This window comes from Mus caroli, unplaced genomic scaffold, assembly GCF_978045245.1.
Source record: "Mus caroli unplaced genomic scaffold, Mus_caroli_1 scaffold_13, whole genome shotgun sequence".
Classification (NCBI taxonomy): domain Eukaryota; kingdom Metazoa; phylum Chordata; class Mammalia; order Rodentia; family Muridae; genus Mus; species Mus caroli.
In genome coordinates, this window is record NW_028227268.1 from 64,078,265 (window position 1) to 64,093,289 (window position 15,025).

The 15,025-nt window shown below is 52.9% G+C and overlaps 1 protein-coding gene across 2 annotated transcripts; it reads right to left on the bottom strand.

The window, feature by feature from the left end:
- Positions 1-826: 826 nt before the first annotated feature.
- Positions 827-14,662, bottom strand: Trim11 (tripartite motif containing 11). Of its 2 annotated transcripts, none has more exons than XM_021178324.3 (6): positions 14,101-14,662; positions 10,863-10,958; positions 9,963-10,193; positions 3,548-3,570; positions 3,366-3,466; positions 827-2,119 (listed from the first exon to the last, which is right to left on the bottom strand). In XM_021178324.3, the coding sequence occupies exons 1-6, from the start codon at positions 14,503-14,505 to the stop codon at positions 1,572-1,574; spliced, it is 1,404 nt and encodes a 467-aa protein (XP_021033983.1). In that variant the 5' UTR covers positions 14,506-14,662; the 3' UTR covers positions 827-1,571. The 2 variants fall into 2 exon arrangements, with proteins under 2 accessions (XP_021033983.1, XP_021033982.1); XM_021178323.3 differs by having other exon boundaries at positions 827-2,131.
- Between the last annotated feature and the right edge of the window lie 363 nt (positions 14,663-15,025).

Consider the following 15,025-nt stretch of genomic DNA (forward strand, 5'->3'; position numbering starts at 1 on the left):
CAGATCTCACCCACTACATTAATCTGTCCTTCATCTCACTTACTGCATGGAGTCTGCTCCTGATGAGGACATGAAGTTCCTGGCTGCATGTGCATTCCCGGGACAAGGACCGTTTCAGACTTACAGAAGGCACTACTAGGCTTTGGTCATGAACTTCAGCCTTCTTCAGGACCTGTCTCCTGCTCTTCTCCAAAGCCATGGCTAGGGGCACATGGCTGTCTCATCTGTCTGCCAGGGTCTCCTGCCCCAGAAATCAAATGCAGCACACTGTCTACAAGTCATAGCCAATGTGGCTGCACAAGCCAGGTGCTGTACTCACCTGCCTGGGACAAACGTGGAAGTGTCATAGGGCATCCTCAAGATACAGCTGGTAACAGGAAAAGGGCTAGCTGATGAGCTAAACAAGGACCCCACTAGCCCAAGGGAGCCAAGTTCTTTTGTTGTGTCATAAACATCATACACATCCAACACATGTGATAAAGAACATAAGGAACCCCCACTTTGCCATGCCTGTGTGGGAAAGAGCTGTGTCTTAGGTCTGGTGGCCTGTGAATCTCTTGCTTCTTCTGTGACCACGTATCTGCCTGGCATGTCAGCTTTTTGTTTTCTTTTAAATACATTTTTTTAAGTAGTGTATGTTTAAGAGAGGGATTTATGCAGCACGTGATTGCAGATGCCCTCGGTAGTTGGGTGTGTAATTTCCTTCAGTGGGAGTTAAAGCAGCCCAGCATGGGAGTTGGAATTAGTCAGTTCAAACTTTGCAAAAACAGTGTGTGCTTTTACCAGTTCACGGTCTTGGTTATTTACCCACAGGGTAAGCAGAGAACATGATTTCAAATGAGTTTATTTAAATGTTTCCCTTTCAATAAATAGAAGATAAAACTCCCAAAGTTTAATACAAAAGCAGTCACTACTGGCTCCTGTGCAGCTCAGTCTGCAACCAGGGGCAGTGTACCACAGCCAGCCACCAGGGGAGCCCTTTTGAGGGCAAAACCAGACAAGCCTCAGGACAGAAGGGTGTGTTCAAGTGTCATTTCTGAGTTCTACTTCTAGGCCCCTTATGTGCTGAATACAAATGGTGAATACTCCTGTAGGATTCAGCCCCTACTAGATTGTTTCATCTCTGGGGCCACGCTGCCGTCCTCTTTGTAGCCACACCCGGCAAGGTCAGGACTCTGAGCGGCCTTCCCGTTTATCAGACCAAATCCAGAGATGCTTGAGGCTGGCTCCCTACCTAATCCCTATCACTTCAGGGTCCGTGTGGCATGCTTGGCAGGCAGCCCAGGAACTCGGAATCTGAGGTGCTGGTGACACACGGGACTTAGTGCTTTAGTGAGAGCTTAAGCGGCATCGGGGGCGGGGAGGATCCCCAGGATGAGGACAGAGCCCAGCCCAGTGTACTCTCACACATACTGTCTCTGAGACGGAGAACTTGTGTTTCCCACAAGTGTGGTCAGAAAGGCACTGTGTGCTCCTCCTAATGCGCACAGGATGTCAGCTGGCTCCTGGGTCTCTGTATGGCCAGGACAAAGGACCAGGAGAGGTGAAGGGACTCTCTTAGAAGGTTTGGGTCACTGCGGACCAAGGGTGTCCCCAGATACACCTATCAGCCTGCAGATAGTCATAGGGGTCGGGCTGCTCGACAGAGGTGAGAAGAGGGGCCGGAGTGTCCCTGAGAATGGGGTCTCAGGGAAGATAAACAGCAGCGACCCATCCGTGGCACTGTAGAATGAGAGATGGCCAGCTTCATAGTCCAGAAAAATCCCCACACGCTTGGGAGGGTCCCGCAGTGGGGAGAAGGCCGGCTCATTGGAATTATAGAAACTCCCCAGGAACACCAGGATCCAGAACCCATTGCCAGCCGACAGCTCCCCCTTCTCCTTCCTGTTGGCAGTTTCTTTACACACGCCGAGTGCCCAGCTGGTCTGGTCCCCGACTTCCACCTCCCAGTAGTGACGGCCGGAGGTAATGCGCTCCTGGCCCAGCACACAAGGGCCGGGGTCGAACCGCTCTGGGTTGTCAGGCAGGGCCTGCCGCTGTTCACCACGCTGCACACTCCTCCGGTCCTCAGATAAGACCAGCTCCGGGTTGGCGGTGTCTGGGTCCAGGGTTATGTCCCCTGTATAAAGGCCTGAGGTCAACCAGACTCCCAAGTTAGTCCCCTACTGCTCTAGTGATCAGCCAAACCTTTCCTGGCAGTCCACGTGGCGTTGGAGCCTCAGGCTTAAGTAAGTACCCCCAGTGGAGAACTTCCCTTCCCTGGGAGAGAACCCCTAGCTCTATCTTAACCCTAGAAAGCAGCCCTGCATCTCTGCTTCTGATCTCAGGGCACTCTGACTGCATTTTCATTTATCTTCTTGAAGGGTCTCATGTAGCCCCGGATCATCTTCTGCCCACACCATGACCACTTCCCACATCTGCTCTTTCTTTCAATCTCCAGCAGAAGACTGTGGGTTTGGGTTGTAGCTGTACCCTAGGCCCCACAGCATTCTGGTGGCTCCCAGGGTAACACAGAGCTGCTCAGGAGGAAGGGTGCTGTTTCCTCCCAGACCACAGTTCCAGCTGATTTCTGGTCTACCTACCTCTGGGCCTGGCATGGTCCACATACAGTCGACCTTTGTCTAGAAGCAAGGGCAGCAGCCCCCGGACAACCAAGACTTAACAGCAGAGTTCATTCCTGGCTCCAGAGAAGACCTGAAAATCTGCTTTGCCAATCCTAAGAGTCCCCTGACATCACACTTGAACTTATGTTCCTAAGGTGGCTCAGGTGGGGTCTGTTGATCGCTTCAGGATGGTGCTGGCCACCATAAACCAGCTGTGGGACAGAAGGAATTTCAGCCTCATTCATTGGCTCCAGGGAGAAGATAGGAGTCAGGGGGCAAGTTTGCGGACAAGCATCTGACATACTATGCCCACAGAACAGAACATCCCTAAAAGTTCCTCAAAGGTCAGTCCTCGCAGCGAGTGCAGGAGGGCTTCACGCCTTCCTGCAGGCTTACCCACCATCTCTTCCTTAACTGCAGCTTCCTTAGCAAACTGTTAAAACTAAGCAAAAGGATTCCTGGATTTTGTGAGCCACCCAGCAAATCACATAACATTAACTAGATAGGGTTGAGAGGACTCTGGAGTAAGAGCGGGGAGACAGAGATAGGGGCATTCCATTCCCTGGGTCTCACAAGTAGCATCTCAAGTAGGTCAGTCTTGTGGGACTGGGCCTGATGGAGAACTGCTTAGCTTGGAAAATACACACACATGCTATCATGTGTAAAGCCGAGGGAGGTTTCTAGAACTGCTGTTCTAAGCTACTGGATCGATGTTAAGTCCTGGGGCTCCCAACAGCTCGGCTCCCAGGACTGTGCACCCACCTCGGAACCTCCGCAGGGTCTCCACCAGCCCTGGGACCCGGCACACGGTCCTCAGCTCCATGGGCACCACTGCTGGAGGCTGCAACTTCACATCCTGCACCCTACAGGGGACAGCTCAGCTTCATGCCTGGGGCCAGCAGCTGGACCCCACCCACATCCTGCCCAGATGCCCAGGCTCATACCTGCACAGGGCGTCCTTAATGTCCTGTAGGGGGAAGAAAGTATACACTTAGTACTAAGGCTTGTTACTGGTCCTGGTTCTCCCAAGATCACTCCAGTCCCGTGTGACAGAGACACACACAAGTGGGTCTGATAATAGCCCAGATACAGGAATGCTGCAGGGGTCTAGAGCCCTGTGGCGGTATCTCCTGAATGGGGAGACCAGGTCTAGATCAAGTTCTGCCTTTTCCTCTCACTTATAGCAAACAATGAGTCACTGTCTCCTCTGTCTACAGAATCCCAAGTAGACTCACTGTCACTCTTAGGATAGGACAGGCATGCGAACTCCCCCTAGATGGGGCGTGCTGTGTAAGGTCAGGATCTTCACTAGGAGTCCAGCCTGTGACCCCAGTGTGTCCTCTTGCCCCTTCCCCCACCCCCCTCTCCAATGTCCCACAAGTGCCCCAGCTTGGCCCCATTCCTTGGCATTCTTCCTTCTGTGTCTATTTACCTAATCCACAACAGTATTTCACAGTCAGTGACCAAGCTCTGTCCCTCTCTCCCTTAATCCTTGGAATGGAACTGTATTTCAGACAGAGCCAGACGTCAAAAATTACTGTTACATACATCCCTATACAGAGAAGCCCCATCTGCCCCCCAAACACAGGCTCACTATTGCTCTTGGTTGACCGCCATAATTAGAAGGTAAAGCCCCTCCTGCTGGAGACTCCGCACACAGTGGTCATAGGTCACAGGAAAACCAAGTTGAACTGACCTGGAAATTCCTACCCTGATGGCTGGCTTCCATAGTACCAAAGTCATCAACAGCCTCACTCAGAGGTTGACCAAGATGTGCCTACTGCTACAACAGTGGCATGGAGGCTACAGGGCAATCAACTGCTTTCACTGGGTGTGAGGCCTGCTCCACAGGAGGAAGGAATTCAAGCCTGGTAAGGCTGGGGAGGCCACAGGCCCAGAAGGGAATCTACTACTGTTGTTTTGTTAAACAGGCATTTGTCAAACTACCTCCAAAGGTTTCTGATTGTATCAGTGGATAACTGCTGCTCTCACCTTGGCTATAGAAGCTTCTCTCTCCAGGGCGCAGCACTCAACTCCGAGCTTCAGAAAACGAGTTCAAGTGCCAAGAATAAGTGAGCACTGAGTGTCCAACCCTAAGTGACTCTTCCGTGTCTGCATGCACACCCCCACCATGCCCCCCACCACAGACGAGCCGGGAGGGGAAAGGGAGGATGGAGAGGAGAGCTGTGGAATGCTGTCTTCTGGACATGGCACCTAGGACCTCACAGCAGCTGTGGTTACCGCAGGAGACCAAGCCAGTCAGAAAGTCTGGCACGAGTGGGAGAGGGGCACATTAGGCTACTGGCAGATTGTCCAGCATATATGGGCAACACAAACTGGACTCAATGGGCCATCTAAATAAAGACAGTAAGGCAGAGAAGACGACAAGGTAGCAAAAGCATGTGCTGGTGTGTGTGTGTGTGTGTGTGCCGGGGAGTGGGAGGGGAGTCGGAGTGGGCATGCCCATCTACTGCATGGGTGTATGAAACTTAAGAGAACCAGTAAAATTCTTTAAAAAAAAAATCACTCTTAGTGTTGATCACTTCAAGTCTTATTGCTCAGCACTTCTAACATTCATTTTCCTGAAGATTCGCAAAGATGATGAAGGATGAGCCATTTACTCCCTAACTGGCAGCTGTTGGGCTCCCGCTTGCTGCCCTGACGACCCAAATGTCATCTCAACACTCCACATGGTCCACAACTATGCAAAGACTGCAACAGACCCCCACTGCTCCTGAATGAGTGGCCTCAGCGAGAACAGCCCCTAAGACTCTGCCTTCAGAAACCTGGGGTTGCACGCCCCCCCTGGTGACCTAGTGGGTGGCTGCGACTGGTGTTAACTGATATTAAAAATCAATACTTCAAATGGCTGTTCGGCTCCTGTGGTATGTGGTGGGTTCAGAGGCACCCTCCTGTCTGTTTCTCCAGGATTCCAACAGGTCAAAAAAAGACTCCCTTCTAGTGGTCTATTTTCACCACATTTGGTAACACCGGCTGAGCTGGTGAGATCTAAAAAGAAGCAACAGAGACAGTAGATGTTGCTCAGTCAGCTGACTGAGAAGGAAGAAGGGTGGCAATATGCAGAATGACACAGAGAGAGGACAATGAGACTCAGCTAAAACACAAATGGGTTTAAGATACCAGAAACCTCAGGTCCTGGCCACCAGCAAGAGATGCTGGGAGATGTCAAATCATTACAGCCAAAGGTCTGAGTAAGATGTTGGGCCCAGAGAGAGCTCAACCCTGGCTGTGATGAGGGTCACGGAATCCTGATGCCCAGGCCTGCTCAGAAGCTGCAGCACTGCCTGCATCAAGGGCAGCAGAGGGGGTCTCCACTCCTAGGCCCATGAGAACTGTAACCCCTGAAGGTCCAAGGCATAGCTATACACAAGGACACCTGAGTGCCGTGTGCTGCTGCCTCCCCCTGCCTGCTGCTACTGCTCAGCCCTGCCCAACACGACAGGAAATAAAAGCTCCTGCCACCCAGAGTCTCTGTCTCTCTAGAGCAGCCTCTAGGACAGATGACAGGATTGGTGAGACCCCAGAGTCTCTGTCTCTCTAGTGCAGTCTCTATGATAGACAACTGTGACTGGTGACTTGCAGAACAGACATGCAGAGGAGTGACGGGTGAGAACATGGGAGAAGATGGAGGTCTCTGAACCAGGAGAGAGGCCTTGAGAGCCACCCACCTCTATTTGTTTGTGGTGACAGTCCTCCTAGATATGGTGTAGACATTCGGTCCCTGTGAAGGTGTTAAGAGGTGGTGTGGCCTTTAAGAAGTGCAATCTAGAATAGAGTGTGGGGGGCTTATCCTTGGAGGGAACTAATATAATGCAGTTCACAGGAGCCTGGTCAGCTCTTTTGAGAGTTAAGAGCACATTGGTCTTTTCTTTTCCTCTAGCCTCCTGTATCACCAAGCAATCTCCCTTGTTCATGTCCTTACAGTATGATGTCATCACCATAACATGACACACCCAAGCTGCCAGCAGTCTGTCTGGACTTTCGGCCCCCAGCCTTGGGTGTTCCACAGCAACAAAACAGGTTAACACACTAACCCCACTGACACCCTGGTCCTCTCCTTCTGGCCCCTAGAATCATAAGGAAATAAAGTTGTGTGTCTAAGGCGCCCAGCCAATGGGAACTTTCTGTATCAGTGGATCAAGGCAACACATGCAGCCAGCCAGCTCCCACAAGCCTTGGCCTTTCTGCCACAGACATGACAAATAACAAGTCCCTGTCATGGGGGAACGTTTCTGCAGATAGGATATTTTCAAGTTGCTAAAAAGAAGGGCTCTGAAGCCAAAGGTGAAGTCCCTGGAAAACTTGGGAGGGTGCATGTGCAAGGGCCCGGTGCAGGAAAAGCAGCACAAATCTGCCCCGTACACATTTGAAAGCAAGTATGTTGGGGGTACGAGTAATCCCATGTCCTGAGGCAAGGATGGCACAAGGCCTTCCTTGCTGGAGTGACAGGAGCGCCTTGGCCTCCTCAGACACATCTGTCGAGGAAAGAAAATTGCCCTATGCTGTAGAGCACATCGGCCTAGAGGGGCCACCAGCATCCATAGATGGGTCCATGCCCCCAGTCCTCATCTTTCAATGACACTTGCCCAGAAGGCCAGGAGACCACACCAGGCCTTGGAGATTTTGCAGAAGGACCCTGTAAATAAGAGTGTGGCCCCCCTCAGGCTCTCTCTTTCCCCACAGCCAATCAACAGTAGCTCACAGGGACAGAATGAAGCAAGGACAGCTTTCCTAACCCCACGACATGGGTCTATCCACCCAGCACGGAGCAGAGGCTCTCCCAACAGAGTTGGGAAAGAGTGAGGACCGGGTTGGGGGAAGAGAAGCAGGTGTGGAGCAGGCAGTGGTGAGGGGCACACGGGACAAGGGTGGGGACAGACACAGGTGGCAGCGAGGCAGCCTGGTGGCGTGAAATGAGTGAAACGCCCAAACACAGTGATGAATCCAAATCTGGTGCTCATGCAGACCCCTGCACCCCCATTTCCAAATCACCCCCTCTTCCTAAGATTTTCCAGCATTTTGTTTTCCTATAGCCCAGGAGACTGACCATGGCTAACATTCTGTACCCTATCATATCTGATGCACCACAAGACAGTTTGTTTTTTCCTATTTACTGTCTTATCAGTAAGTCCCTTGAGTTGCGTACAAGAGTATGGGCATCTGATCAGGGGACATCACTCAAAAGCCCAGTGTGATCCCTTCCTTAGCAACACAGAGCAATGCATATACATCTTCAGAGAGGGGTAGGGCCTCGTGAGACCTCTTACAACTGAGATTTGAATGGGCTCAGCACTCAAAAAAAGGGCAAAAAGACCAGGCGAGAGGCTCGTCAGTGACCCTGATTTAATCAGTGCAGAGGCTGTACACACACGGAGAAACATCACACTGTGCCCCAGAAATAAAATACCCATGCTTATTAGCTGTCAGTTAAACACACAAACACTCTCAGCACTCTAGTGCTAGGGAGTCTCCTCACTTCCTGGCTGCCAGAGACTCTGCTTTCCTGACACGGGCTTCTGTCTTCACTCATCTCTGACCCCCCCCCCCCCCCCCCCCCCCCCCGCCGCCCTGCTCCCAGTCCTCCTTCCAGGAGCTCACAGAGCTATTTCTGGCTGTCAGGCTCTAACTATGACATCCCTGGAAAGGCTGAAGTCCCTAGGTGTCTCTTCCCAGTGAGGAAGTCCCTTCTGTGTACCTAGCATCTGTCTCTGTCCTGCATGAAAGGCTGAGGTCAGCCTCAGAACCCCGGATCTATACCAGATAGTTAGCACTGGGGCGTGGGGGAGGGCAACGCATAGCTGAGCCCCTAAGGAAGGGACCAGTGGACCCCACAGCCTCTATGTGATCTCTCAGCAGTTACCCCTGAATTTCATCAATGCTCACTGGTCAAACTGGGAGACTGAGGCCCTGAGCCTGCTGAAGGGCCCTAGAACTAAGAGCCATGTTTCACGGTCATCTAGACTACCCTGAGACAGAGTATAGGGGGACCCAAGTGTTCTGGTTTGGGGGACATGAAGAGAAGCCAAGATCTAGGGAAGAGAGGGGCTGGAGCTCACATCTTGGGGATAATTCTAAGAGGGGAGGGGAAAGAGGGAGGGAGGGAGGGAGGGAGGGAGGGAGGGAGGGAGGGAGAGAGAGAGAGAGAGAGAGAGAGAGAGAGAGAGAGAGAGAGAGAGAAGAGGTAGGTGCTGAGAGCTAAGGGCCCAGCTACAATTTGAATGTTTCCCTCCGATGCACATCAAAGTTTACCCCCTACCATGAGGGGTTATGAGGAACACTTTCCTGAGGTTGAGGTCATTTGTCCTGAGGGTCCTGAGAGTCTCTCTCAGAAGCTGTTGTTTGACCACAACTCCCCTGTCATACACTGTTAGAAGAGAAAAGGACCCTACACCCTACAAATAGGCCTGACCATCCCAGGCTAGTGCAGAGCACAGAGTGTACATCACAGCTGAAAGGGTTGGACTGGAAGCCCTACTGAGAGCTCTCAGGGGTCCGGGAACAAGGATGGGTACTTAAAGATCCCTCGAGCAAAACAAGTCCTATCCTGCCCCTCCCCCTACAGCACACAGGTTGAGCCACATGCACGTGGCTGTGCCCACTGAGGACAGCAACTGTGGTCAGCTTGAGAAAACGGGAAGCTGCCTCAGGGACTGCTTACGTGGTCCGCCTCAGTGAACGCCCTCACTTTGCACCTGCAGACTCAACCAACTGTCGATTTAAAGTGAAATGACCAACATGTGGGCTGAACACAAGACACTTACCCTTCTCATTAGCCCCTCGCTGCTCAGCAGCTAGCTAACAGCATGTTCCAAATATTCAGCATCTCAGGTCAGCTAGTCGTGACGGAAGGCAAGCAGAGGATGTGCGCAGCAGACACACAACACTGCAGCCTTTTAGCCAAGGAACTGGAGCATGCCCGCTGGGAGCCTTGGGGCTGGCACCCATCTTCATGGGCAACAAAGAACATGTGTTTTGGGGCGCCCGTCTTAGCTGCTGTGGAGTTTACGAGAGAGATGGCGAGGACATGCTCTCTGCAGACTTGAGTCTGTTATGAACAAATGCTTTCTCATTCTGAATTCTTTGTCTGCACCTTTTCTGTCTGTCTGTTCCCCTCCCCCCATAAAGCACGGTGTGACTCATTAGGTGGCAGCATGGCCATAGTCAAGGCATGCAAGTGGCTGCTGGGACTTGGGGATGTACTGCAAGTCCCCTGGCAGCCCGACAGCAGGCAGACACAGAGCCTGTGTGTCTGAAGAGGAAGCAGTGGGCTTGGGGGTAGGGCTACACACGCCATGTTCCCCCTGGGGACCTCCAGGACATTCCATCCAGTCCACTCACCTGCAGTAAACCCAGGGCTGGCAGCTGGCAGCGGCTCTCAAGCTCCGAGATGAGGGCTGCCAGCTGCGTGCTTTGCTGGCCAAGCCTGGCAGCGCCTTCGCGCAGGCGCGGCAGAACCTCCAGCTCTTCCTCCTCCAGCTTCTGCAGCAGCTGCTGCTCCTCCTCTGCCAGCAGTCGGCGCAGCCTCTCAAACTCGCCCAGCACGTTCTGCCGCTGGCTCTCCACCATCTTCTGCAGGGCACAGGAGGGACAGCTGAGGGGGAAACCTGATGCTAGACCGCCGAGCGCTCGGAACACTCACACCCCCAAATCCACCACTCTAGGCTGTACACAGAATATACCACCCGAAGCTCCCTAGACCCCAATATCTGACAGCACATCTAACCTGTCACCTGGAGCTGCCCAATCCAAACCCACCACCCCCTGAGCCCTCAGACCTCCAGCCTACCACCCACCCTTGGCTACCCAGACCCAAGAGCTATTCCTGGGACCAGTCACACTCAGCATCTGTCACACAGGCTCCAAGCCCAGCCCCAGGTGTCAGCTAGACAAGGATGCCATCCCACAGCTAGACAGATTAAATCTACCCCAATGTCAAATACCTCCCCGACTCCTAAATGCTACTCCTGGAGACCTCCTTGTACCTAGCCTGTTCCTGACATCAGTCCAAATCTATTCTTGGGAATCCCCACATCTGCTCTCTCTGTAACCCTGAACTCAAGCATACCAGGACATAGGACAGGTATGCAAGACAGAATCCAACTTAGGTATCCTATATTACACACATACACACAGACACACACACACACACACATTCTGGCTGGAGTGTCTTAGTGAGGCTAGTCTGGCCACCAGCCACTGACTCCACACTCCCTCCTTCACCTGAGACCCAGCACCTGCCTGCCACAAGGCGCAGGTTTCCTCAGCCTGGGCTTGGAACAGCATTGCGTCCTCCATTTGTTTCCGTAGGTGCTCCAGTGACTTCTCCAGCCTCCCCTGGTGGGATGGAGACCGGGTGGTGCCATGAGAATCCCAAGAGGCATCAGGCCCTATAGGTGGGGACCAGACCCAGAAGTCTGCCTTTCCCCTTCTGACCTCCTATCCCAACCTTCCCATTGGACCAAATGAAATCTGTCCAGACAATGGTAGATAAAACGCCCCCCAACTGGCAGGGATTCTCCTGATTTGGCAGTATCCCTTCTAGCACCCCTCCCCTTTCCCAAATTCATAGACTAGCATAGTTGAGGTTTCTCATTTTTGGTTCTCAGCCCCATGGCCCCAAGCCAGCCCTGCTCACCTCTGCAGTGACAGTTTGTTCTTTGCTCAGTGGGCATGTCCAGGCTCTGTCAATAGGACACACCTACCAAGCTGGCACTGAGGACCCAGCTTTTCTCCCTTCAAGACAGTGTCCCCTCCTCTTCTTTCCATTTGTGGTCACAAGGGCTCACAGCATGTCTGAGGCTAAGGCTTGAGCCTGTCTCCCAAGATTCCACCAGGTGGTGGGCTAGACTGTTTGGAAGGTGACTGGGACATGAGAGTAAGGCGCTCTGGATGGGATGAGAGAGCTCCTGCTCCTCCTTCTGGAAACACACCCAGAAGGGAGGCACCTTTGAGCCAGGAAATGGCCCTTACTAGACATGCCTTGAGCTTGGACAGCATCCAGGGCCTTGGACCATAGTTGTCGGTAACACAGAGTGGGGAATGCACCATGGGAGGTCAAACTAGATATGGCTTCCCGCAGCAGCTTCCCTCAGAGTCCCTCGTGGTCTGACTGTATTTTCCTAGGTCGGATCTGGTCCGGTTTCCTTTTCCACGCTTTTGCAGGTTTGTGTATCACAGAATAGTAAGCATCCCTATACGTGCTGGTCTCCTCTGGGTCTTTTTTACCAACCCAGACCTCATCAACTCCAGGCCTGAACAAGGTGCTGGGGAGACCCTGAAGTAAGCTGAGGAAGGAGGGGTGACACCTAGCTTCCTGCGGGGCTCAGCCCTCGTCAGGGCTGCCGGATAAGCCACAGGCCTATCCCAGAGGCTGCCTTACTCTGGAAACGTCAGGCGTACCCCTCACTCCGCCCCCCACCCCATCACGTACACCCTCCAGGCTCTGTTCCAAGCTCTGCCTGAGTCTTTCCAGCGTTTTCTCCTGGAACCCTGGACCTTGTGCATGCTAAGAAACCACTCCCAGCCATTTTCTCACTTAAAAAACCAAAAATGTTTATTAGTGTCAGCAAGTGGAACGTGCACTTAAGTGGCCAGGCCTGTAGAGGCCAGACAGGTCAGATCCCCTTACAGCTGGAGTTACAGGCAGCCCTGAGCTGCTCAGAACCTGAGTGCTGGGAACTGAACTCCGAAAATCTGGAGAAGCAGTGCACTCTTTTAACCGCCTGAGCCATCTTGCCAGCCCCTATTTTCAATGCTTAAGTCAGGAGCAAACTGTTACTGTAAACAGCTGTGAAGCAACAGCAGCCTACACACACTCTGGCAAAGGCCTCGAGCTCTGGCCGCATGCAGCCCAGCCTACCACTGGTTAGGTAATGATCCAGACTTCCTACCCTGGGTGTGGTCAGAGTGCAGTGGAGCCCAGGAGGCCCTGGGATAGGCCTGGGCTTGCTCTCCCCTCAGATCCTGGTTCCTCCCATCTCTTTGGTTCTCCTCTGGATACTACTCACTCATGGCCCCAGAGCCAAAGAGTGAACTTGTCATGAGGACCACGTAGGCCAGCATGGCCTAAAGAACCCCTCCCAAACTCTAGTGAGTGGAGGGATGGCTCACTGCAGGCCCACTGGTCACAGGGAAAAGCTATCTGCCGATTTCCTGGTGTCCCCACACCCAAACCTGCTCCTGTGTTGTGAGGATATGGAGGAGAAGCCACTGAACAGCCACAGATACCTAAGCGTGCAGAAGACAGAGCATCCATTCTGCAGGAGGGAGACACCCTCTCTGCTATCAGCCTCCTATTTCACAATCATTTCCTATTTCACAAGGTCTCTTTCTGGTAACGCCACACCTTTTGGGATAAAAGGCCTGTACTGGCTGGTTTTGTGTCAACTTGACACAGCTGGAGTTATCACAGAGAAAGGAGCTTCAGTTGAGGAAATGCCTCCATGAGATCCAACTGTAAGGCATTTTCTCAATAGTGATCAAGGGGGAAAGGCCCCTTGTGGGTGGTGCCATCTCTGGGCTGGTAGTCTTGGTTCTATAAGAGCATGAGCTGAGCAAACCAGGGGAAGCAAGCCAGTAAGGAACATCCCTCCATGGCCTCTGCATCAGCTCCTGCTTCCTGACCTGCTTAAGTTCCAGTCCTGACTTCCTTTGGTGATGAACAGCAGTATGGAAGTGTAAGCCGAATAAACCCTTTCCTCCCCAACTTGCTTCTTGGTCATGATGTTTGTGCAGGAATAGAAACCCTGACTAAGACAAGGCCTAAGGGTAACTGCTTCTCTGAGTTTTTCTTTCTCTTTTCTTGTGTGAACCCCCATGCAAGAGAAACTTAAAGTGTTACTTAAGCTGATCTGTCTTGTCTGTTGTTCAGACAGTGAACTTAACAGGACAGAGGACAAAGGTTTTCTTTTTTGGCAATAGAGCAGCTTTAGTGTTGTCCCTTCAGGGCTTATCATGTCATTTGTGGAGAGATGTGGGTCCCTTTCAGCACCATCAAGGGGCTTGGTGGCAGGGGGGTAAACCTGCCAACCAACCGGTAAACCGGGTATGGATGAAACAAAATGAAAAATTACAGGGACGATCTCTGTTTATAAGCTTTTTAAGTTTATAAGTTTATAAGTTCACCTTTGTGCTAAAGTCCAAAGTAAAGGAGACTTGGTGCCTGGTTTATTCTGGTTACCCAAGTTCATGCAATGATGGGGACACCCTGGCAGAGCATCAACTCTGACACAGGCCAAACTGTTGATCTGACAGCGGGCCCCTTCACAAGTTCCCCCAACTGAGTCAGGACTGACTACCAACACCGGGTTTTCCCCAGAATGCACGTGCATCTCATCCTGGAATAAGACAGGCTACAATCCCGACCCCGTCACAGGATCAAGTTAACTGTAACTCACACTTCCTCAACTCAGGGCAGGGCAGTAACGGGACATCCCTTCGCACCCGGCACTGGCCGGCTGTACCCAATGGAACGCACCTTGAGGTCGTCGGCCGCCTCCTGCAGCGGTCGCACCCGGTGAGTCCAGTGCTCCGAACGCTCGCAGATGGGGCACAGCAGGCTGAGGTCGTCGCCGCAGAAGGTGGTCAGCGGCTCGCGGTGCGCCGCACAGACGCCCTGCGGGACCGGAGAAGGCGGGTGCAGGCGCCGTGCCATTTCTGCCATTTTGGCGAGCGGGCGGTTGGGCCGTAGGTTCCTCTGCGCCGACAGCTCGCGGCACTCGGGGCACGCGTACGGGCCCTCGGGCTGGCCCCAGCAACGTCGGATGCACTCGCGGCAGAAGTTGTGGCCGCAGTCGGTCATCACCGGGTCGGTGAAATAATCCAGGCAGATGGCGCAGGTGGCCTCCTCCTGGAGGTTGGTGGACAAGTCTGGGGCGGCCATGGTGCTGGCGTCTGCGCCTGGATCGAGCTCTTCGTGGTGCACCGGGATCGGGCAACTCCGCCGCGAGAGCGCAGTGGGAACCGGCCAGGAGCAGGTAGCGGCACTCTCAGCCTCCTGGGTAGTGGGTACATCCGGCACTACGCTCTCACACTTCCGCCGGAAGAGAAACCACAGCGGAAGCAGGAAGCTAGTTTTTATTATTTTTTAGAACCCGTTTGTTCTTGGGTTGGCTGCTGTGTATCACACGGCCCGGGGGCGGAATCGAATTATAGTGCAAGAGATCGCATTTTCGCTGTGACAGGTCTCCACAGGTGGTGTCCCCGCACCCCAAGACCCGGATGCTGCAAACTTTGGCCATGGGTTCTGTAGCTAATCTCTCGTGCACTGTGTAAACCACTCTCCGGTCAATACAATGGCCAATGAGTTTAGGCAGGAAATTAGAAGGTGTGATGCCTGGAAAAGAGAGGGTCCAGGGTGGATGCCGAGATCGACACCGACGCAAGTTTGGCCTCAGAACGCT